We start from the raw sequence: 25,098 nt of genomic DNA, 5'->3' as shown, positions 1-25,098 counted from the left end.
TCATGTGGCCCTTAAAGAGTAAGAGTATTAATTAGAAATAATGCTGTACCAAGTTTGAAAGGGGCGTGGTGGCTCAGTGGCTAAGGCACTGAGTTTGTCGATCCGAAGGTTGGCAGTTCAGCAGTTTGAATCCCTAGTGCCACGTAACGGAGGGAGCTCCCGTTACTTGTCCCAGCTTGTGCCAACCTAGCAGTTCGAAAGCATGTAAAAATGCAAGTAGAAAAAATAGGGACCACTGTGGTGGGAAGGTAACAGTGTTCCGTGCACCTTCGGTATTTAGTCATGCCAGCCACATGACCATGGAGATGTCTTCGGACAGCACTGGCTCTTCGGCTTTGAAACAGAGATGAGCACCGCCCCCTAGAGTCGAGAACGACCGTGTCCCGACAAATGTGCGCATGACAAAAGCGCGCTGACAAAACTGCGGCGCAAAAACTGCAATGTCATCAACGCGCCCACAACAGCGCGCCGACAGAAGTGCGATTTAAGTTAAGGTAAGGGTTAGGTTCAGGTTTAGGTTTAGGTTTAGGTTTAGGGTTAGGGTTAGGGTTAGGGTTAGGGTTAGGTTCAGGGTTAGGGTTAGGATTAGGGTTAGGGTTAGGGTTACGGCAGTGTTTCTCAACCTTGGCAACTTGAAGATGTCCGGACTTCAACTCCCAGAATTCCCCAGCCAGCATTCGCTGGCTGGGGAATTCTGGGAGTTGAAGTCCAGACATCTTCAAGTTGCCAAGGTTGAGAAACACTGGGTTAGGGTTAGGTTTAGAGTTAGGTTTAGGTTAGGTTTAGGTTTAGAGCGCAGTTCTGTCGGTGCGCTGTTGTCGGTGTGCTTCTGCGCTCATTTGTCGGTGCAGTTTAGAACTCGTGGTTTTGTCGCCGCGGTTTTGTCAGGTGCCCTTTTGTCAGTGAACCGGGAACGACTAGCACATACATGGAAGGGGAACCTTTACCTTTATACCAAGTTCAAAAACTAATGAAAGCAACAGAAAAATAGTTAGGTCTGGAGTTGAAGCAAGGACCCGCTCCCTTTAAAAAAAAAACACACACACACAGACACATAAGCAATAAATCATTGGAAGAAATGTGGATTTTATGAATGGGCTGGAACACTCCCTTAACCTTATGCAAGAGGAATTCTGTGCTCCTGTTAAAAAGTTTCCATCACTGTATTCTGTCCTTTCTGTTCCACTCTTAAACGGATCCGTAGGAGTACATTGTGGTTTAAGTTGCCTCCTCTAAATATGCTTCTAAACAGAAGAAGCAGCATTGCACCCCAACTTCTGGGGAGAACCCTCTTTCTCTAGCAGCCTTCCCGGGTTCTTTCAAAGAGAGGGGAACACGGGGTGACTGATTCCTCTCTTCTTCGTCACAGGCCAAGATTGTCCAACAGAGATTGAGGATTCCACTCCTAACAGCGAGAATCTAATTCTGTCATAGGGAAGAGATGATGGCCTGGACACATTCTCTGAGGCAAGTCTTCATCTGGACAGGCAAGCTGGTGGAACCTCTGGAAAGAGAGAGAGGGAGAGAGAGAGACCATATGAAGGGGTGGATGGAAATGTCTATGGAGATTCTGGTGGGAACATATAACAGTGATGGCGAGCCTTTTGGCACTGAGTGCCTAAACCAGAACACAAGTGCTTGCCGGAGCCCTGGAAACTTGAAGACCAGCCAGCCAGTGTGCATGTGTACATCGGCCACCTGGTCTTCTGGTTTCTGGTGCATGCATGCACACCAGTCAGCTGGTCTTCGAGCGTACCAGAGCACTGGAAACCCAAAGACCAGGTGGCCTGCATGTGTGCCCACGGAGAGGGCTCTGTGTGTCACCTTGCACTTGGCAAGAAGCAGCCTGCATTCACAACGGTTTCAGAGTCACGGTGGTGCAGTGGTTAGATTGCAGTACTGCAGGCTCCTCCTGTTGCCTGCTGCCTGCAGTTCAAATCCCACCGGGCTCAAGGTGGACTCAGCCTTCCATCCTTCCGAGGTGGGTAAAATCAGGACCCAAATGGTTGGGGGCAATAGGCTGACCCTGTAAATTGCTTAGAGAGGGCTGTAAAGCACTATGAAGTTGTATATAAGTCTTAGTGCTAGTGCTATTCAGTGTCCTGGCGTCATTTCAATTGCCATTTACAAACTTCCTAGCTGACAAGTCAATGGGGGAAACTAAATTTGCTTAGCAACCTCATGATTCACTGCAGTCATTCACTGAACAATGATGGCCAAAAAGGGTCATCAAATTGGACCTTGCTTAGCTGCAGAAATTCTCATCCCAATTGTGGTTATAAGTTGAGGACTCAGGGTTTTGAATAAGAAAAGCGTCCTTCCCTGGATCATTAAACTGGGTTGAATTCAAACCAAACACTGGAGTTCACCAGTTGCTCTTTCAGTTAATTATTTCCAGAAGGAATCTTACACTGAAACAGTGGAACTCCAATATATCACTTGGTGTTCATTTTGAACCAGAATAAATAGAGCTATACCATTTTGGGGGTCACTACTCTGGGACAATTTAATCTTGAATAAGATCACTGAACCTTGTTCTTTGAAAAGCAGCATATTTTTTTTAAAAAAACACGCCCTCTCCTGCATACATGTTGCAAATATTTCTTTTACAGTCGTTCTGAACTGGATACTCCTTTGTAATCAAAGGAAACCAGCTGCAAATGTCACAGAGGAAATAAGATATTTGACTGAAAGTCAATAAGCATAGGAGGGAGAAAGAAATGATGGGATACGGCGAAGCTAAGTTCTCAATGGTGATGTTGCTGAAGTATTATACAGCTAATAACAAACACCCACAAAGGCAATTTAGATTGTGCTGCCCTCAAGCCAACTCAAATCCAATAAAGTCGCTAGTTCTTGCCAGTAACAGAGCGATTCTTACAGAGGTGGGATTCACTTACCTTTCCTAACAGTTCACAAATGTGAGCGTCCTCGCGTTCTTTCTGCTCACACGCGACTGGTCTGCGCGTACACACCACCTTCTGCGCATGCAGAGTGCTCCCGCAATAAGTCGGGGTCAGTGGGCAGAGTCTCTCGCAGCTGCCGCTACTGGTTCGCCCGAACCAGAGTGAATTGGCTTAATGCCACCTCTGGATTCTTAGCAAATTAGTGCAAGGGTCCCATTCATTGTTTTGGAATACGGCAATGCTACCTCTGAAGGCCAAGGCAGACTTGGCCTGGTTTAGCCGCTTTGCATCCCAGTTGCCGTCTGAGAAAACGCCAGTCTTACCTCTCTCAGGGATCCTTTAATGGTGGAGAGTTTGTAGACGATCCAGAGGGGGATGCAGATCATTGAAGAGAGGGCAAGCAGCCAGCCGACGGTGTCTCCCCACCACGGGTACACGTATTTCTTGTTGTATGTCAACGGGGTGTATTTAATCAAAGAAAAGAGAAAGGTTGCCTGGAAAGATTGAGCGAAGAAGGCGGGATTAGATAAGGCAGCGGTGAGATTTCAATTACTTTCCCTACCGCTTTGCTCACATACGTCAAGAGCCGAGGTGGCGCAGTGGTTAAATGCAGCACTGCAGGCTACTTCAGCTGACTGCTATTCGGCTGTTCAAATCTCACCGGCTCAGGGTTGACTCAGCCTTCCATCCTTCCGAGGTGGGTAAAATGAGGACCCAGATTGTTGTTGGGGGCGATAGGCTGACTCTGTAAACTGCTTAGAGAGGGCTGAAAGCCCTATGAAGTGGTATATAAGTCTAACTGCTATTGCTATTGCTACCTTCTGCACACTACACTACGTCAGGGTGGGTGGGCGGAGCCTTCCGCAGCCACCACAACCAGTTCTCCTGAACCGGAGAGAACCGGCTGAATACCATCTCTGGATCAGGGGTGTCAAACCCGCGGCATCATGTTGTTGTCATCATGTGATGTGTCGTTACTTTTTTCCCCTTCACTAAACCGGGGGTGGGCATGGCCAGCGTGTGACACATCCAGCCTGCGGGCCGCAAATTTGTCATCCCTGCATTAGATGCCCCAATCTTTAATGAACCACTTTGATTATTATGTGCTGATCACAATAACGCCATCCCTGATTTCCACCTAGTGAATACAGATAGTCCTCTGCTGACGACAATAACTGGGACCAGGCTTTCTGTGACTGAGCAAGGTGGTTACTATTGAGTCGCACTAATTTTGTGACCTTTTTTTGCCAGGGGGCGCAGCAGGCATGGGGGACACAGGGGGCAATGGGGGGGGGCATGTGCATGCATGGGGAAAAGCCGCATGCATGGGGGTGCATACATGGGAGTGCATACATGGGAGTACACACATGTGCAGGGGCGCATACGTGGGGCATGCGTGCAATGCATTTGGGGGGGGGGGTCAGGTGCACGCTTTGGCCACTCGGTCCAGAAAAGATTAGTTATCACTGCCCTATACCATTTCAGACAGGTGAATTCTGAATGAATGTCCTATTTCTAATCATTATCGCCCATCTATACACAGGTATCAGTCTTGATCTGCTGCATCCAGGCAGAAGTCAGAATAAGTTTTCAAAGTTGGGAGACCCCTTTGAACATATGCTTCTTCTACTGCTGAAAAACTCAAGCACTTAATTGACTAAGTTAAAAAAAAACCTTCACTGATGGGATTTATACAAATTTTTAGTTTTATCTGTTCTCTTTGGATTGTTTCTATTTCCATTCCCACCACGACTCCCTCCCACTTCTTTGATGCTTGGCAAGCAATGGTCAAAGTCTCTTTTGCTCAAGAGTCCCTGGGCACCCTCTGGATTGGTCTCCAGATCGAGATGTCCCACCTACCAGGCAGACGGCTGGTGTTATGAATAACCAACAGTACTTAATAACAGGCCATGGCCGGTAGCCAATCATGTCTTCAATGTTATTGTAGAAACGATCAGCACCTGTGAAAAGGACAAAAGATGGTGAGACAGGCAGAAGAAGTCTGCTCTAACACCTATGGAACAGAGAAGAGAGCCAGGATCAATAAAATAAGAAGCAGAGCAGACTAAACAACGAAAAGCTACTGAAGCAAAACAGCGATAAACAGGTTCTCAAGGTCAGTTAAATTAGTAATATAAAACTGTTTATTCCTTTTCTTTTATTGGTTTCTGATAGGCTCAAAGTACTTAAGGGTAAATTTGATTTTCTTTTCTCTTTGCTTCTGCTCCAGAAACTGTTTCCAAAAATTCCCTCAGGACTTGAAGAGCACGAGGAAAAATGAGGGAGGAATTGCTCCCTTATCATTCTGCTAATGAAAGCAATGGCACCTGTGTGAAACCAATATTGGATTCCATCTAGGGTCCCCCTGCCTCCTGATATCAAATATGAAACACGTATGAAGATAACTCTGGAGATTTCATCCAAACAGGAGGACTACCCTGTCTCCCCAAAAATAAGACCTCCCCAGATAATAAGCCCAATTGGGCTTTGGAGCGCATGTGCTAAAATAAGCCCTCCCCCAAAAATAAGCCCTCCACAAAAATATTGCAACACAGCAGCAGCCATGAGGTGACCACGCTCACTGCCTTCTGCACCTCAGAAATAATAAGACCTCCCCGAAAATAAGGCCAAGCACTTATTTCTGGGGTCAAAAGAAGATAAGACCCTGTATTATTTTTGGGGAAACACAGTAGCGAGCCACGTTGTTATGGACAAGTTCAGGGATAGTGTTCCAGCTCCAGAGATGTTCTAGACTAGTCTTAACACCTATGTTTTTTATCTCGCTCTATCTATGTCAGTGTTTTTCAACCTTTTTTGTGCAAAGGCACACTTTTTTCATGAAAAAAATGACGAGGCACACCACCATTAGAAAATGTTAAAAAAATTTAACTCTGTGCCTATATTGACTATATGTAAAGTAATTTTCCCACGGCACACCTTACACTATGTCACGGCACACTAGTGTGCCACGGCACAGTGGTTGAAAAACACTGATCTATGTGATTGCTAAGAGTTGAGCCCAGCATGATGGCCCATAACCAATAAGATCCATTTCCTGTTGCAATTGTACTTACCATATACCCAGCCAATGCACAGAGTCTCAAAAATAGCAACGAAGAGCAGGCACATCCCACTGGCAGCGTAGTAGTCAAAGAGCTGGAAGACATACATCCCACCCTAGAGAGGGGCCGATGCCCACACAGTGGGGATTGGGAAAGAGATGGAGGAGAGAGAGTTTAAAACTGTGATGAGCAGATGAAAATATTTTTACACCGCTAAGTCCCCCAGCACTGAATGGAATTTTATATGCAGTATATCACAGAAGTGAGAACACCCACTCACATTTTGTAAATATTTAAGTATATCTTTTCATGTGACAACACTGAAGAAATGACTCTTGGCTACAATGTAAAGTAGTGAGCATACAGCTTGTATAACAGTGTAAAATGTGCTGTCCCCTCAACATAATGCACAACCATTAATGTCTAAACTGCTGGCAACAAAAGTGAGTACACACTTCTGTAATATACTGTATAATACTAGACAACACATGAACACTTGGAACATCCTTTCCAAGATACAGCCATACCAGATTCCTCGGTGCCTTCAACAATGACAGAACTTTTAATGTGCAGCCTTCACTGGAAAAAATGGGATACAGGGATGTGTCTGCCTTGAAAATAGGCTACGCTGACACTGTCAAACATCAGGACAGGAAATGTTTTTTTGACATTTCATACGTCATAAACTAGTGACAACTTTGATGTCACAAAATGTTTTATGAAATTTAGAAAAGTTTATAAAATTTGCCAAATTTCAATTCCATGAGCATCATGGGTCCCAGATGCTGGACACAATCTGTAACTTAGCCCCATTTGAGATATCTTGGCATCGCTCTCTGATGCAGCATATTTTATTTGTATTTATTTATTTCGTCAAGCATGTATTAGACAACATATATATGTATAAACATGATTTTAGATACATGAAATGCTTACGAATAAAAATAAACATTAGGACAAGGGCTGTAGGCATGTTGGTGTGCTTATGCACCCCGCTTACAGACCTCTTAGGAATGGGGTGAGGTCAACAGTAGACAGTCTAAGGTTAAAGTTTTGGGGGTTTGGGGAAGAGACGATCACTTTCGAGTGCATCTCTCTAGTTGGATACTATAGAAATGATCCCTGAAAGTTTAGTCTTATACTTATTGTCCATATTGCCCATGTCGGAACCAATCTTTCCTTCTCTCCCCGCCCTCCTTCCCCACCATCCAGGCAGAACTGATGAAGCTTCTTGGATTAGAAGCAAAATGTGCTTTTTTCCCTTCCTCAAAGAAAAAGGAAAGAAAACAACATAGTCCAGTAGCCTTTTGAAAAAGCACCTTTGAGATAACCATGACCTGGATGACTGAGAATCTCTACAGACAAATGTTAATGTCCCAATTAACAATTATGAGGATAAGAGCTTTAGCAGTATATAGACAACTTTGAGATTTCATTTCCAGAAATATCTGTTCAGGAAATTATAATTCTCATTTGTTAATACATGTTCTGGTGCTTTCTAGACAATATTTTCCTAGACATCTTTTTCTCTTAAACTAGAATTACTTGCAGTGACTCAATAAGCTTTCAGTTCCTGCTTAGTTGCTACTGATAGAAAACATCAAGTGGGGGTGAATGAGCAGTCCTCTGTTTATATATATTATGCCAGGATTCTGAATATTTCCTCTCAGTTTAACTGGTATTTGGAGAGCCTGATAAATCAACGTATCTAAAGATAGCATGTTATTCATTTCTGGGATCAATAGAACCATCTGTCTTCCCCACCTCTGGGTGTTCTTCTCCCCTTTGTGATAGAAAGTTTCTGAAAACCAGCTTACACTGAGGCAGATCATTTTTTTTCAACCTCATATCCTGCAAATGTCATGTGCGCACACACACACATACACACACACACACAGACAGAGTACATATACAAGTCAGAGATTTTATCTTAAACTTTGTCCCCACGTACATTCCAAAGACAAGTTTTCACAAGAATGACATCTTCATGCATTTTTAAGTTTCTTATTACCATAAGAAGAAGTGAAAATGGGATGTGGATGTGGATGGATAGGTGGATGATAGACAGACAGATGATAGATGATATAGATGATAGATAGATAGGTAGATAGGCAGGCAGGCAGATAGAGATAGATAGAGATAGACAGACAGACAGACAGATAGATGATAGATGATATAGATGAGAGATGAGAGATGAGAGATAGATGAGAGATAGATAATAAATAGATAGACAGACAGACAGAGATATACAGGCAGATAGGTAGGTAGAGATGATAAATAGATAGAGAGAGAGAGAGAGAGAGAGAGAGAGAGAGAGAGAGATGATAGATAGATATGGACTGACAGACAGACGGACGGACGGATGAATGGATGGATGGATGGACAAAGTGAATTCTTGTGAACTGCATCTATAAAGCTACTTTATGCGACTGGCAAAATTGGTTCTGTGCTCTCTCTCACATTTTCATCCAAAGGAGACTAAATTGACTTCAACCATCAATAGGGAATGACATAAAAACCAATTCCAGCTAAATCACGATGAACTGATATGTGGGATTCAAACTATTTCTCCTCTTTAGTTTTAGATTTCAGCATCGAAATTCTTCGTCTCTCACAGCAGAGCGGAAATGAATGCACATAAGACTGTCAGATGGCAATTTAAGAATCTCTAGCCTTCCTTGGTACGGAGAAAGTGAACAGGGAAGGCATTTTTCCTCCCTCTGCAACACAAGTCGCACTGAAAGGTTATCAAATAAAGTTGAACAATGTGAAGTTCAGGACAGAGCAATTTTCATTGAAGCATTCTTAACCTGTGGAATCTCATCTGAGGTTGGGGCAATGACCACTAATAAAGAAGGCTATAAAAAGAAATTAGACAATGGAGACATAAACACTTTTTTTTTTCGGAAACAGAGACAAAGTATTTCCGAATGGCAACTGCTACAGCAGTAAAGGCAAACTCGTTATCATGTTCACCCTTGTCTGGACTGCAACCTGGAAGAGAAACTGCCCAGGATGCATGCTTGCACCTGAAAAGTAACTTCTGGTTTCCGGCATGCATGTCCACATGATGATCAGCTGGACAGCACGCATGCTCATGCAAGAAACCGGCAGATCACCATTTTCAGTTTCTGGAACTGGCGCACACACGAAGGCCAGCTGATTGTCATGCACACCAGAAACCCAGAAAAAGAACAGGTGACACTGTGTGCACCAGGCGACGTGGCTCCATGTGCCACTTCGGTCCCGCATGCCATAGGTTCTCCAGCACGGTGCTTGAGAATAGGAGGGAGGGGAGAACACGTTGCTATCACATTATTTCCCCCCCCCCCAAACCTAATTATGGTTTGTTCCAGTAAAGAAGCACAATGCTGTACAAAAAAAAAGTGTTTACTGGCCAGATGCTCTTCCTGTTGCCAATGCAGAGTTCACCGCAGATCAGTGGTAGGTTCCTACTGGTTAGGACTGGTTCAGCCAAACCGGTAGTGGTTTGGCGGCCAGGGTTGCTGGAACCGGCAGCGACCCAGGCCTCCCATGCCCCCGAACCGGTTCTCTGGTTGGCGTCATAGGCGCCGCCATCTTGTTTTTCATTTCTGTGCATGCGCAGAACATTTTTATTGCACTGCGCATGCACGCCTAGTGCACATCAAGCACGTGCACCCAGCGTGCCCAGAAGCGAACCGGCAGAAGTGCTTGCCAGAACCCACCCCTTCTGCAGATATAGTCTCATCGTGCCCAGAGAGAGAAATATCTGCCTCTACCTAGGATTGAACTCACAGCCTCCTGATTGTGAGCTGAGATCTCCTCCTCTAGGCCCCAACAGCACCCTGACCAAACCCTGTAATGCTCACCCTTAAAAAGACAGGCTAACATTGCTTGTCACATCCCTCAAATCTCCAGGAATCCTGCTGCCAATCCAGCAACAAACCATGAAGTTGCAAAGCTATGATTTCCTGCTGTTTGTTCAAAAAAGAAACAAAAGCGATGGGGGAGGAAGTTGTATGAAGAGGTTTAACCACACTTGAAAAGTGTGAAGAAGAAAAAAAAAATAACACTCTCAATCACCAAAGGCATGAAAACCCTGAGCCCACCAGTGGAAGAGCTGGCTGCTTAGAAAAATTGTGGTATTTGTGCTGTTTTCCTCCCTTTCTATTTGAGTCTTTTTTTCGCCCCAGCACAGGAGAGTTGTCTATAAAGAGTTGACTATAAAAGGTGCAACCTTGAAGCAGGTGTGGGAGGAGGTACGCATTTTGGAAGCTGTGCAGGCACCAGCAGAGAAAAAAACTGAATAAAAGAAGGCATTTTCCCTTCAAAGGGAGCAGATGCTCTAGAGGAAAGGAAGGATGGAGGCACAGCATCACAACCTGGAAAGATGCAACTCCTTTATCCACACAAAAAAAAAAAAAGATCAGAAGAAATCAGAGAGAGAGGGGGGGGGCAGGAGGGAGGGAGAGGAATTAAGGCAGAAGAGGATTTCTAAGAAGAACATAGCTAGTGTAAAAAAGAAAATAAAAGCCTACAATGGTTATACTCAGAAGATGGGTTCCTACCAGTTCAGATCGGTAGTAACTTGGCGGTCTGGGTTGCTGGAAACCCACAGTGACCCAGGCCTGCCGCACACCCTAAACCGGTTCTCCTACGGCGGCGCAATCTTGATTTTCAGCTCTGTGCATGCACAGAACAACTTTTTCCCCTGGAAATTTTATGTGTAAATGCACACGCACATGGAGTGCACATTTGGTGTGTGCACAAGCAAAGTGAGTGCACATGAGCAAAAAAATTTGCACGACGAACCAGCAGTAATGCTGGCAGCAACCCACCTCTGGTTCTACTGCAGAATAGAGGAAATAGTGTAATGGTGATTGATTGTATTATAATAGAATACAATAATTGTTATAGTAATAATAATTAGCGCAGTAATGTTGAAATAATAGCCATAGAATATAGGATGGAGACCAATGGTAAGTACTTGCATATATTTTTCACTTTAACAGGTATACTATATCTTTTTTTTTGTACAAAATAAAATTTCTCCCCAACCTTTATATGCAGATATATATATTTAAAAAAAACATGTCTTTCGGAGTCCAGCACTTTTCTGGCTCTTCTGAATCTTGGTCAGTCTATCGGTTTCAAAAGAGAACCTGCCCCTTGCTGTGGCACAGCTATTTTACCATCGTGACAAAGCAACTTGAGCAGGGGTCGGCTTCAAAAACTTTAGCAAGGGTTTCTCTGCCAGGTTGCTTGGTGGGCGTGGCCATGGTGGACATGGCCTAGTTGGCCTCCTGCACCACGGTGGGGGAGGAGGGCTTTTTCCCTCCCTGGTCTCTGGAAGCTTTCCTCAAGCCTCCAGGAGGATGAAAACACCCTCCCCAGGCTCCGGAGGCCAGAAATGGGCCTGTTTCCAGCCTTCATGAACTCCTGGTAGGTCAGTTTTTCGCCCTTCCTGAGCCTCCGTGCGTGCCCTGCACTTACCTGCATCCAAAACGGGCCATGTGGGGACTCCTAGGAGGGGAGAGGCAGGGAGGGCGGGGCCAGCCAGAAATGGGATTTGCGGGTTCTCGGAACTGCACAGAATTTTGGCTGAACTTGAGGCTGGGCTAGCTGAAGGAAAAGCCCTTTTACTCAATTTTTATTTGATTCATTTATTTCTATCCTGCCTTTATTGTTTTTATAAATAACCTGAGGCTATGGGGTCCAAGCTGCTCTCTGAGCTTGGTGGGATTTTTTGCAGATCTTTGATTACCAATTTGACAATGAAACGTCTGCTGGAAAACAATCCATCTCAGAGAGCACCAAGGTTCAACTCTGAGCTGCAAATATTCCCTTCTATCAATAACTCGAGGCAGTGAACACATGCAATACTCCTTCCTTCTCTTACTTTCCTCATCACATCAGTCCTATGGGGTGGGCTGGGCTGGGAGAGAAAGCAGCTGGGCCAAAATTCCCCAACCAGCTTTCATGCATAAGGCAGGACTAAAACTCACAGTCTCCTAGTGACTGGCTCAAAGTCACCCAGCCAGCTTTCATGCCTAGGGAGGGTATAGAACACACAGTCGTCTGTTTCTAGCCTGGCACCTTACGCAATAAACCAAACTTGACAATCAAGGGCCAACTCTTTGTGCTACCTCTGGGTGCTCACGGTGGAGAGGTGAGATGGCACTGGTGCCATTTTCCAACATGGTGCTGAGATTTGTTCCCTAGAAAAGCTTGGTTGATTTCCTGAAACATATAAACTGAAGTATAACGATAAAGGTTCCCCTCACACATGCGTGCTAGTCGGGGGCGGTGCTCATCTCTGTTTCAAAGCTGAAGAGCCAGCGCTGTCCAAAGACGTCTCCATGGTCATGTGGATGGCATGACTAAATGCCGAAGGCACACAGAACGCTGTTACCTTCCCACCAAAGGTGGTCCCTATTTCTCTACTTGCATTTGTTACAGTGGTGGGTTGCAGGCTCTGGTACACCCCGGTACGGGTGTACTGGAGCCTGCCTGGAGCACCGGGTACCGTTCTGATATGGTGCTCCGGAGGGCTCACCCACCTGCCAGAGTTCCTTACCTATCCTTTAAGCCTTTGGCGTTTCCGTGCACGCGCATGGCGCCTGCATGACGCTCCGCCGAGCAGCTGGAGTGTCGTGGAGGCTTGCGGAAGAGTCGCAGGCAAGTATGATGCATGCGTGCATTGTGCACGTCCATGTGGGTGACGCCAGGGCCGTTCCAACTGTACCGGTTGGAATGGAATCTGGAACCCACCACTGATTTGTTACATGCTTTCGAACTGCTAGGTTGGCAGAAGCTGGGACAAGCAATGGGAACTCACTCCATTACGCGGCGCTAGGGATTCGAACCGCCAAATTACCAACCTTCTGATTGACAAGCTCAGCGTCTTAGCCACTGAGCCACCGCATCCTGAAACTAAAGTATATAAGTTACTAAAGCAATAGTATATCATTGTAAATTCTTACAGGGCCTTTTATGGCTATTCAATTGAACATCCCACATAAGAAGTTAGACTGGTTTGGCTAATTCTTGATACTAATACTTTTTTCACATTCCCCATTGCAAAATTTAATCTTTACAAAGTATATCCCATGGTCAATGCATTTAAATTGATTGTTTCTTAGTATTTGAGTAAGCCTTGCTTTCCTACCTATCCAACAGTGCATTTATTCATTCAATTTGCATACAGTATTGCTCAACAGATGTAATCTCATCAAATTTTAATCTAGTAAAATATGTTACTTTTTTTGTAGTTTCATAGGATTGAAAAACGAAAATTCAGCAGTGCTGCTGCTTTTTCTCCTGCATTAAAAATAAGCAGATCTTGATATTTCCTAAGTTGCAAGGGAGGCTATATACATTAGTGATGGTTGGTGGGTGGCTTTCCTGGTTTTGCACCCATTGTAACTGCCACAGATTCTCTGTTCTTCATTTCCTACAGCAAACAAGAAAAGTGTTAAATGACAGAGAACATAATTAAACATCTGTTTAAATGCCCGAGAGACTCTTGGCCCAATCCAGGCTCCAGATGCTACTACAGTGGCATTTAATGGCATATTTTGTCACTCATTCTTCATATAGAGCTGAAGGAAACACTGGGACATTTACAAATAACACAGTTGAAGCTATCTATCTATCTATCTATCTATCTATCTATCTATCTATCTATCTATATTTCTATTTCTATTTCTATTTCTATTTCTATTTCTATTTCTATTTCTATTATTTCTATTTCTATTTCTATTTCTATTTCTATTTCTTTCTATCTTTCTATCTTTCTATCTATCTATCTCTATCTTTCTATCTCTATCTATTTACCTACCTATCTATCAGGGGTTGGTTCCTGCCAGTTCTAGCCTCTTCTATAGAAGAGGTTCCACAAATCTACAGTGCCGTTTAGAACCGGTTCCAGCTCCCTCCCCCCGCCCGTCCACACATCATCAAGATGAAGAGCGGGGAGAGGAATTCTGGGAGTTGAAGTTCACAAGTCTTAAAGCTGTCAAGTTTGAACACCCCTGGGGTTTTTTTCTAAAGGGTTAGGGGTGCAAGGGTCTTGTAACTTGACAGCTTTAAGACTTGCATGCTTCAAATGCCAGAGTTTCTGAGCCAACATTTTGGTTGCTAAGCAAGAGCGTTGTTAACTGAGTTTCACTACATTTTACAAGTTGACCACGCTCACCCAGTCACATGGCTGGCAAGCCACTCCCACAAAGCAGGCCACACCTACCGAAGAGGTTCTAAAAAAATGTGAAACCCACCACTGCTACATACCTACCTACCTACCTATCACACTATCTATCTATCATACTATCGTATCTCACAAATTAAAGGCACAGAGCATGTAAAAGAAAGGAAATGCAGTTAAATCTTGCTTTGGCCAATATTCACCATAGCAGTCCATACTTTTTACCCATGCAAATCACTCTTGTTCCCATCATTCCAGTACCTTCTTTTCTACTGTCTGTTGTTCTTTAAATGTCTGACCTCTTTCTTTTTGAAAATACAGTCTTATCAGCTGCATCCAACCAACAGCTGACTTGGTTTTCTCTTCCTCTTGATCTGTAAATTCTTCTTTCATATCTTTGGGGTTTTTTTTAAAAAAATACCTGAGACATGATCTGCATTTCTTCTTTTCAACGTACTTCTTTCACACCGGTCTCTCACTTTTTGCACTCAATTCACAGCCATTCAACACCCATTGATTTTTTTTAAAAAAAAACCCTATCTTATCTTGTTTCTCCACAGAAATTCACAAACTATATTCCACTGTCATAGCATTTCACATGTATTTTTGTTTTTCTTACACCTAACTCAACTCTCGCTTGCGTACACAATGGTTGGTAAAAATATAAACAGCCATTTTTGCTTTTGCGGTTTTTCGTTTTTTTATGTGAAACAAACATTCATTCCTCACAAGACAGCAGAGCATTTGACCCACTTGTTTTCTACTAACGTTTGCACATTCTTCTTTCGATCCACTTAGTAAACATCCCATGCAAGGAACACAAGCCCTTTTCCTTTTTCCGGGTTTTCACCATATAGGTATAATTTGCAACCATTCGCTCCATTTTCTCTGTCAAACATGACGACCTTGGACTTTTGATACATTAATTTTCAAACCCACTCTTCTCATTGTATCAACAATCTAACATTCACTATAAATCATTCCAGTGCTCAGCTAACAGCAGCGGATCATCTGCATATGAATGAACAGCTACGTTCATGTCTCCAATCCTTTCACCTCTTCAGTCACCACCAGAATCCCTTTTGCATTTATTCATAGATGCATTAAGCACTCAGAGGGGGTGGGGTGTCTCACTCCCAGCTCGAAGCTGAGCCATTCACTAAGGACACCATTGATTTTCATCTATGCTTAACTTCCATCATATACTATACCATATACTGTAATTTAGATCTTATACCGTATCACATTCAATCCACAGATCAAGCAAGCACGCCAACAGATGACAACCCTCAGTGACATCACTGTATAGCAATAGCACTTAGACTTAACATAGGGCTAATATATTTAATGTATTGGTTGATCTTGGCTTGTTCAGAAAGCTAAGCAAGGTTCAGTCTTGCTAGGACTGAGATGAAATTCCACCAGAGCTTCAGTAGCGACTAGAATAGCAATAGCACTTAGACTTATATACCGCTTTACAGTGCTTTACACCCCTCTCTAAGTGGTTTACAGAGTCAGCCTATTGCCCCCAACAATCTGGGTCTTCATTTTATCCACCTTGGAAGGATGGAAGGCTGAGTCAACCTGGAGCCTGGTGAGACTCGAACTGACAAATCCCACCCTGGAAACAGCAAAGGACCGGCCCATGGAGCCTCTGCCAGCAAAAAATGTAGCTCAAGGGGTCATGGGGAGGCCCTTCTGAACTCCATTTTTGCTGGTAGAGTGCTTGGGCCACCACAGGCACCCTCGACACAAGTAACATCAAGCTGGCCATGCCCACCCTCGCCCCCCGAAGTCAAACACAACCCTGATGCAGCCCTCAATGAAATTGAGTTTGACCCCCTTGGGCTATAGTGTGGGTTCCCTGGTTCATTGTTGATACTATGAAATCACGATTGTCCCATGTGCAGTATTTTTTTTTTATCATCTTTGTCTCATTCACTCATTCTCTTAGTTTTTCACTGTAAACAATCAAGCCAAAATTAGCTTCTAATGGAAAAAGTCAAAGTACCAAGTCACAATTAGCTTTAATTGCTAACCTTCTCTGCGTACATGCCACAACTACTTCCTCATGACATATATCCTCCTAGAGTTGTAACCTTTGTTACATCAATGAAAGGCCTTTGATTCACAAATAATATATTTCCATTAATTGCAACATTCTCAGGATACTCATAATGGGCATGCTTACAACTCTCCCTATTCAAAATGTGATACAGAGTCCAAACTGTTAGAATAACAGTCACCGCATCTGCCATTCATACTTCTCACATATTAAGTTCCTTGAATGACCCAAGGAAACCCAAATTCTTATGTATCCCCATCTGTACTACTTAACAGTTTTAAAATAATTCTTTGTTGATATTCAAATCTGTGCTCTTCTTCAGTCTCTTTACATAAGAACCTGGTTTCCCACTCTCAGGTGTTTTTCATTCTTAACAGCAAAAGACCATTGCATCTTGCTAATTTCAGATCTCCGTGGCGTTTCTTTTGTGAGCTTCTGTTTCCCTGCAAACGATGAAACAGAAGCTCACGAAAGAAAAATACAAATAAATACAATAGCAGAGTTGGATGGGATCTTGGAGGTCTTCTAGTCTAACCCCCTGCCTAGGCAGGAAACCTTATACCATTTCAGACAAATGGCTATCCAACATCTTCTTAAAGACTTCCAGTGTTGGGGCATTCACAACTTCTGGAGACAATTGTTGGCTTTTCTCCAGTTGGTGTGTTTTTAGATGAGTTTTTCCACCATAAAAGACAAAATTAGTATACTGTGCACATTTTGCATAAGCCCAGGTGAAACTCAGTTTTCTCCAAGCATGACTATGTTATTCCTTCCAAGCTGGGATCTCTAATGAAGAGATGATCTTGCATATGGACATCCTGTTGCTTGCATCCCACACAGTCAAAGATTTATGTACCATATTGGCACATACAAATTACTTAGAGCATCCAAACATTCACCATTATACAATACTAGTCACAAGTGAAAACTCAGCCAGGCTTCAAATTTGATTCATTTTTTTTTTATCACCAATTGACATATGATGATCCTCTTCGTTATTTCTATTCTGTCTTTCTTTCATGGTCTTCAAGTTGGAACACAGGATTTCTGGATATCCTCTCGTTCAACAATTAGCCAGCTACTGACTTTCTTAGTTTTAGCAAGAATGTGCCTTCAGATCACAGATTTACTGTTTTCAGCATTAATAAATGGCTACAAACTCCTTTTGACCCCACCATTAAAGAACGCTCTGCTGACTCCTACATTTGAAATGGGGAAAACCAGGGATGGGATTCAGCTGGTTTGGACCGGTTCGGGCAAATCGGATGCTAATTTTACATCTGGTTCACTGACAAGTAGTTGCAAGGACTGCCTGTCCCCACCCACTCCTCCCCTCCCCGGAGTCTCTGGGTGGAGGTTCTGGGAGGACAAAAAATGGGGCTCCCGGAAGTCCGGAAACCTGCCCGTTTCCAACCTCCAGAGCCTGTGGGAGGCCGTTTTAGCCCTCCTGGAGGCTCGAAGAAAACCTCTGGAGCCTAGGGAAGGTGAAAAACAGGACTCCCGGAATTTCTGGAAGTCTGGAAATGGGGCCGTTTCCAGCCTCCATAGGGTCTCTGGAGCCCAGGGGAGGCCATTTTCACCCTCCCGGAGGCGCAAAAGAAGCCTCCAGAGCCTGAGGAGAGTGAAAATTCTGCCCACCCCACCATGGTGCAGGAGGCCGAGTAGGCCACACCCACCAAGCAATTGAGCAGAGAACCGATTGCTAAAATGTTTGAATCCCACACCCTGGGAGAAACCCATGTAATCAGAAGGAACCAGTGGAACTGAAGGGAAATAGAATTTTATTAGTGATTATTTATTATTCCTCCCCCCCTCCCCCACTGTCTTTACCTCTGTGATCATGACCAGACCCACAAAGTAGGAGAGGATGGAGATGAGAAGAATTAATGTTTCTCTGCGGTTCTTTTTCCGGAAGATTCCAGGGTACATGTCAACTATAGCGGTGACCAGGCTTTCCACACAGACAAACTAGGGGGAAAGAGAATTGAAGCGGTCTTCAGTTCTTTTCACCACAGATATTTCCACCTTTTAATCCTTGCATATCCTTCGATTCATTGAAAGATTACAAGATATCAATCTTAATCCCATCATTACCACACACCATCCTGAAAGACACTGACTGGAGACAAACAATAATCTTTTCTTTTCTTTTTTTTTCCACCGAGAAATTGAAGGTAGTTTTTAAATGGGATCATTGCTCACAATATATACTCTCAACTCATTTTTTCCTCTGGTGAATTCAAGCTTCTGCCAACTTCTGTAACATTTAAAAAAGCTGGAAATCATGTCTTATCACCAGCAATTATAAAGTATTAAGCACAATATATATGCAACGAACTGCCAGGCCTGTGCTATTATTAGCTCATGGTTCTATATTGAAATAATCTCCTTTACTTTTTAGTCACTTTTGTCAATATGAGTCAAAATGTTTGAAAGACATCAGTCTGCTCCACGTTTGATTTTTAAAAAATGAAATCGCTACCAACTGCTTATTTCTGAAATGTCCACTGAGGACGGTTGTTGAACAATCCCAATTCAGAAATTACCTGAATTCTACCCATCTCTATTAAAAAAAAAAACTCAAATCAGTTTCAGAGTTAATCAGTTCAGTGTCACCGGGAGCATGTCTACATTCCTTTAGAACTTTTTTTTAAAAACAGCAAAAGAAATATTAATTTTACTGTAGGGAAAATTGTATGGAATTTACATGGCCAATCACCATGCACATCTTCCACTAGGTGTAGATTTTGTTTGTGAGCAAAACAACCTTTGGATTTTGTGTGAACTAGTTTGAAATTTACTTGCTTTAACATCTTTACTAAATCCCACATGTTCTGTTTTCGGTCTGAGTTACCCAACTTTGCCATAATCTCCTTACACAATCCTGGAACGTCCATCTTTGCACCAAAACTTCCATCTGAATACTCCCATCTGAACTGGCAAGCGATCAAAATATCACCCAAAAAATAATGAAATAATATCAGACCTAAGAAAGGCATACTGAATTATCCCCTGCCTCCTCCATTTCAGGTAGGTAGGTAGGTAGGTAGGTAGGTAGGTAGGTAGGTAGATAGATAGATAGATAGATAGATAGATAGATAGATAGATAGATAGATAGATAGATAGATAGATAGATAGATAATGATGATAGATAGATAGATAGATAGATAGATAGATAGAGATAGAGATAGAGATAGAGATAGAGATAGAGATAGAGATAGAGATAGAGATAGAGATAGAGATAGAGAGAGAGAGAGAGATAGAGAGAGATAGAGAGAGAGAGAGAGAGAGAGAGAGAGAGAGAGAGAGAGAGATAGAGATAGAGATATGGCCATGCTCACCCAGCAACCCGGCAGAGAACAGGTTGCTAAAATTTTTGAATCCCACCCTTGCTGAAATAGTACAGGATCTCTTGAGCAGGGGGCTGGACTAGAAGACCTCCAAGGTCCCTTCCAGCTCTATTCTGATTCTGATACGTGTCTTCAACATCTGTTATCCACAAGCCAGTCAACGTGTGACTTTCATGCTCAGGGTCGATGATGGGAATGATAAACTTAACTCCCTGGGGGCGACAGATCAAGAAGGACAGATTAAGTACAAGACTGAGCCTGCCCATTCATAGCATCTTTACCTGACTGTCCAGTCCCAGGAGAACCACCATAACAAAGAAGAAACAAGCCCATAATGGGGAGAAAGGCAGCATGACGACAGCTCGTGGATAAGCAATGAAAGCCAGACCAGGTCCTATGGGAAGAAAATTGCTAATATGTTGAAGCCATATAACCAGCACGAGATGTCATCATCATTAGCTCTCCAACCAACTACAGGTAGTCCTTGACTTACAACAGTCCGTTTAGTGACCATTCGGAGTTACAACAGCACTGAGAACAGTGACTTATGACCATTTTCCACATTTATGATCATGGAACCATCCCCATGGACAGGCGATTTACATTTGGATGCTTGACATCTGTTTCATATTTATGTCCATCCTGGGGTCATGTGATCACCTTCTGCGACCTTCTGACAAGCAACATCAATGGGGGGAGCCATATTCACTTAACGGCCATGTTACTAATTTCACAACTGCATGGATTCACTTCAGAAATGGAGCAAGAAAAGTCGTAAAATGGGGCAACGCTCACTCAGCAAATTTCTGACTTAGCAACATAAATTCTGGGCTCCGTTGTGGTCATAAGTCGAGGACTACCTGTATTTTTCATTGCGTCCAAGCTAAGTCCCCATATGCATGAGCTACTCACCTGACTCAGCTACCTCTGAAATAAGCACTCCCTGTTCCTCTGCCATGAAACCCAGAATGGAAAAAATAGCAAAGCCAGCCACAAAACTTGTGCCACTGTTCAAAAAACACAGAGCGATACAATCCCTAGGAGGAGGAGAAGAGGGAGAAATGACATGAGGAAAGAACAATAGTTTGCAAAGACGTCCAACATCATGGTATATAAGATAAGAATGATATATTTGTATGAAAATGTGCACACCGTGTCCTGAAGTTGTTAAAACTAGTTGCACTGATTTTAAATTTAAAAAGCCAACACAGATCTAGGCGGCATAAACAGAGGGATAGAATCAAGATCACATGAAGTGTTGATACCCCTTTATAATGCCTTGGTAAGGCCACACTTGGAGTACTGCATCTAGTTATGGTTGCCACGATGTAAAAAAGATGTTGAGACTCTGGAAAGAGTGCAGAGAAGAACAATTATTCCGTGGAACAACTTGCCTCCAGAAGTTGTGAATGCCCCAACACTGGAAGTTTTAAAGAAGATGTTGGATATCCATTTGTCTGAAATGGTATAGGGTTTCTTGCCTAGGCAAGGGGTTGGACTAGAAGACCTCCAAGCTCCCTTCCAACTCTGATTTCTATTCTAAATTTGAATGTAAATGTAATGATCCTAGGGGAAAATACAGGATTAATTTTCCATGCACCTTAATAGCCTTCCCTAAGAAGGGAAAAGGAAGAGGAAAAGGGAGGGAGGGAAGATGGAAGGAACTAGAGTCTCTAGTTGAGACTCTAGAAAGAGTGCAGAGGACAGCAACCAAAATGATTAGGGGACGGGAAACTAAAACATATGAAGAATGCTTATAGCAACTAGGCATGGCTAGTCTAGTGAAGAGAAGGACCAGGGGGAGACATGATAGTAGTGTTCCAATATTTGAGGGGCTTCCACAGGGAGGAGGGGGTCAAGTTATTTCCCAAAGCACCTGAAGATCAGACAAGGAATAATGGATGGAAACTGACCAAGGAGAGATTCAACCTAGAAATAAGGAGGAACTTTCTGACAGTGAGAACAATCAACCAATGGAACAGTTTTTGCCTTTGGAAGTTGTGGGAGCTTCATCACTTGAGACTTTCAAGAAGAGATTGGACTGCCATTTGTCAGAAACAGTATAGGGTTTCCTGCTTGAGCTGGTGTGGGGGGTTGGAATAGATGACCTATAGGGTCCCTTCCAACTCTGTTAATCTGAGACGGAGGGAGGGAGGAAGGAAGCAAGGACCTGTTGCACATAAATTCAATGGCTGAAAAAAATTAACCTGTTTGAAAACCTGCTACCGAGTTGATTATGGACATTTCCTTAATTAAAAGATTATTAATCAACTGAAAGATAAACATTGCAGCTCTTGTTTACACTGGGAAACTGATTCTACATGACATTTAATACAGCACAATATTATTTATCCTATTGATTAGAATCCATGATGAACGCTCAGAAGCGCATGTCATTCAGCAAAGCTTTTTGCAAATATAATTGTTTAGGTATGTCCAGGATTTTGCTGCTTCCATAAAACTAAGAAAAGCAGCATCACAATGTCACCATGCAGCCTTCACCCCTTCGTGTAAGCACACAGTGCAATGATGCCTATACAAAACAGGCTAGGTTTGCATGGGGATGCCATGACTCTCTGCACTCTGCCCCCCGCCCCACTTGCCTCCTCTGTGGACACTGCTGGCAATTTGTATCTTCCTTTAATCCTTCTTTTTTTATTGTTTTCAATTAGTGTGTGGCTAAAGCATTAGTGATGAATAAGATCTTAAATCTTAATTATTCAGATTTGCACAGGGCGGTGCAGAGTTTTAATTGCCCACGATTGCCTATGATTGCAAATTATTGAAACATCATCAAAGGGTAGTGTATAATTGTATAATAAATGTTTTATTTTAAAATAATGAAATCCTGCTATCCCTCCACGCCCAGCTTGTACTTAAAGCATGGATAATGATGTTGCCGCAGAAAACAAGGAAAGAGTCGGCTGCAAGGAAGAAACTAATTTATATGTTTATTTAATTTTATTTAGAAAATTTATATGGACTCCCACTCACCCACAGTCACTTTGGGCAGCTTACAAACAATAAAAACCCAAATATAAAAGAATAAAAAATAGTAACACACACACACACCATTGGTAGGGTTCTTTTTTTTTTTACTACTACTGGTTTGCTTGTGCGGGTGGGCAGGTAGGGGTACAGATGTGCGCCGCTTCTGCAAATGTGCAGAAGCATCTGGCCGGGTGGGCGGAGTCTCCTGCCGCCACCGGTTTGCCCGATCCGGCCCAAAACTAGGAGCAACTCACCTCTGACACAAACTCTTGGTGACAACACACAATCAAACAAGCCACTTGATGGACTCCATCCCATTCTGGGCTCTCCAGGCCCCTTGGCAGAAGTCTTCAGGGATATCTATGGATTCTCATTCATCCAGGTCATGGTTGTCCCAAAGGTGCTTTTTTCAAGAGACAACTTGACTTTTGAAGACATTTCACTTTTCATCCAAGAATCTTCTTCAGCTCTGACTGGATGGTGGGGAATGGAAGGGATTTATATTCATCGCAGACAGCTGGTCATTTGATTCCTTTTAGAGAGTCGTTGAGACCACTTGGAGGTTTCTCTGTGCACGTGCTTTGCATGTGTGCATGTGCAGTTCAATTAAAATTGTTGTGCGCACACGCAGAATTTACAAAGATGGTGGCACCAGCAGCACCAACCAGAGAACTGGTTCAGGGGCGTGGCAGGCAAGGGTCACTGCTGGTTCCAGTGACCCATGCCGCTATACCACTACCGCTTCAGCCAAAACCAGGCCGAACCAGTAGGAACCCACATCTGGTCCTCAAAGTCACCTGAGCAAATGGGTGTGGAGCCTTCTTGGAACGGCCAAAATGACTGTGTTGTAGAGTTGTGCAGGATGTTTTCTGCCCTGTGTCCCTTTACTTTTCAACAGTTGCCTCTTGAAAAAGCACCGTTCGGACAAGTCTCCAGGACCATATGAAAGAGTTTCAAAGTGGGGGCCAGTCTAATGCCTGCAGGGGTGATGTTCCAAAGAGAGGGAACCACCATGGAGAAGGTCCTTCTTCTGGGTCCTGCCAGATGTTCTTCCTTAGAAGGCTTCCTTAGGAGATGGGACCTGCAACTTTTCTTGCTTCCCTGTTCTAGTGGTTCAGGTGGATATAACTAATTTACGTGGGTTTAACTAAGCATTAAATGGCCTGTTGAAACTCAGTTGGACTTTGAAAATTCTTATTGGCCAGATACAATTCTTTATTACATTTAACTATTATGACAAGCCAGTTCTGAAAAAGAGAAATCCTTTAATTGAGGTTGACATTATCTGGATCCTCTTAAAAGTAAATATGCAAAATTATTTGTGGGATTGGGGCTGCCTTAACCAATTAAATGAAATAAATTAAGATAAGGATTGCATATTAAACAAGTACATTTCAAGTGAGCAATATCGGATATGAGGTATGTTTTGGGAGGGATCCTAAAGGTTATAGATCAGAGGTGGTATTCAGCCAGTTCTGACAGGTTCTGGAGAACTGGTAGCAGAAATTTTGAGTAGTTCAGAGAACCGGCAAATAGGCTGGCCCCGCCCGTGCTGCCTCCTAGGCCAGCTGATCTTCTTTTGTTACCCTGAACAGGAGAACAGATCTGGAAAGCAGGTTAGTGGGATAGCAATAGCAATAGCAGTTAGACTTATATACCGCTTCATAGGGCTGAAAGCCCTCTCTAAGCGGTTTACGGAGTCAGCATATCACCCCCACAGTCTGGGTCCTCATTTCATCCACCTCGGAAGGATGGAAGGCTGAGTCAACCTTGAGCCAGTGAGATTAGAACCGCTGAACTGCAGATAACAGTCAGTTGAAGTGGCCTGCACCCTAACCACTGCGCCACCTCGGCTCATGGGGAGGGAATGGGGATTTTGCAGTATCCTTCCCCTGCCACATCCACAAAGCCACGCCCACAAAGCCACACCATGCCCACAAAGCCACACCCATAGAACTGTTAGTAAAAATAATTGAATCCCACCACTGTTATAGATATATTTATTTGTGGCAATTCCATGTTTTCTGTGGCATGTGGTATATTTTGCGGTTCCAAGGGGAAATGTGAAATAACAATACTCAGTTTGAAGAGATGGGAATTGGACAGATCATGATATTTTGAAAGCAAGTAGGAATTATTCAAACCTGCTTCTGCAATGGAGATGAGTTGTAGAAAATTGAACAAACAAGGATCAAGCAACGAGGACAAGGGTTATAAATGCTAGAGGCACATTCAGTTACCTGTAACAGTTGTTATGATACTTATTGTAGCTGCCCAAAGCTGTTAGGCACCCCAGGCAAATGGCGTATGAGAAGAAGATCTGAGTGCCTGCATCCATCCATACCTATAAGCAAGGGAAACAACAACAAAAGAATAGAATCCATAAGGCTCCATCAGGTTTTAAAGGCCCTATAACGTATGTAGGGATTCAATGATGTCTGCCATTCTGTCTTGGGTGCTCTTGGATAAGGAGGATTCTCTCTCTCTCTCTCTCTCTCTCTCTCTCTGTGTGTGTGTGTGTGTGTGTGTGTGTGAGAGA

At 43.3% G+C, this 25,098-nt stretch overlaps 1 protein-coding gene and 1 non-coding gene across 3 annotated transcripts in view; both read right to left on the bottom strand.

The window, feature by feature from the left end:
* Positions 1-1,066: 1,066 nt before the first annotated feature.
* LOC106550469 (sodium- and chloride-dependent GABA transporter 2) overlaps positions 1,067-25,098 on the bottom strand; it is an 82,087-nt gene continuing 58,055 nt past the window's right edge. Inside the window, exons 8-15 of one of the 2 annotated variants that reach the window (XM_087722937.1) lie at positions 24,800-24,903; positions 20,481-20,605; positions 19,850-19,962; positions 18,049-18,186; positions 5,981-6,083; positions 4,767-4,867; positions 3,230-3,400; positions 1,067-1,504 (exon numbers count right to left, since the gene is read on the bottom strand). In XM_087722937.1, the coding sequence (XP_087579063.1) occupies positions 1,406-1,504; positions 3,230-3,400; positions 4,767-4,867; positions 5,981-6,083; positions 18,049-18,186; positions 19,850-19,962; positions 20,481-20,605; positions 24,800-24,903 (954 nt within the window). In that variant the 3' untranslated portion in view covers positions 1,067-1,405. The remainder of the gene's footprint in view (positions 1,505-3,229; positions 3,401-4,766; positions 4,868-5,980; positions 6,084-18,048; positions 18,187-19,849; positions 19,963-20,480; positions 20,606-24,799; positions 24,904-25,098) is intronic. The other variant, XM_087722938.1, reaches the window with a different exon arrangement.
* On the bottom strand, positions 6,958-7,106 carry LOC148044053 (small nucleolar RNA U3). Its single transcript, XR_015697787.1, has one exon. It is a non-coding gene; the product is annotated as a small nucleolar RNA U3 (small nucleolar RNA).

The sequence above is a fragment of the Thamnophis sirtalis genome, unplaced genomic scaffold (genome assembly GCF_051295495.1).
Source record: "Thamnophis sirtalis isolate CommonGarterSnake01/CBP01778 unplaced genomic scaffold, rThaSir2_p1.2 scaffold_9, whole genome shotgun sequence".
Classification (NCBI taxonomy): Eukaryota; Metazoa; Chordata; class Lepidosauria; order Squamata; family Natricidae; genus Thamnophis; species Thamnophis sirtalis.
This window is presented reverse-complemented; position numbering and strand designations above follow the sequence as displayed.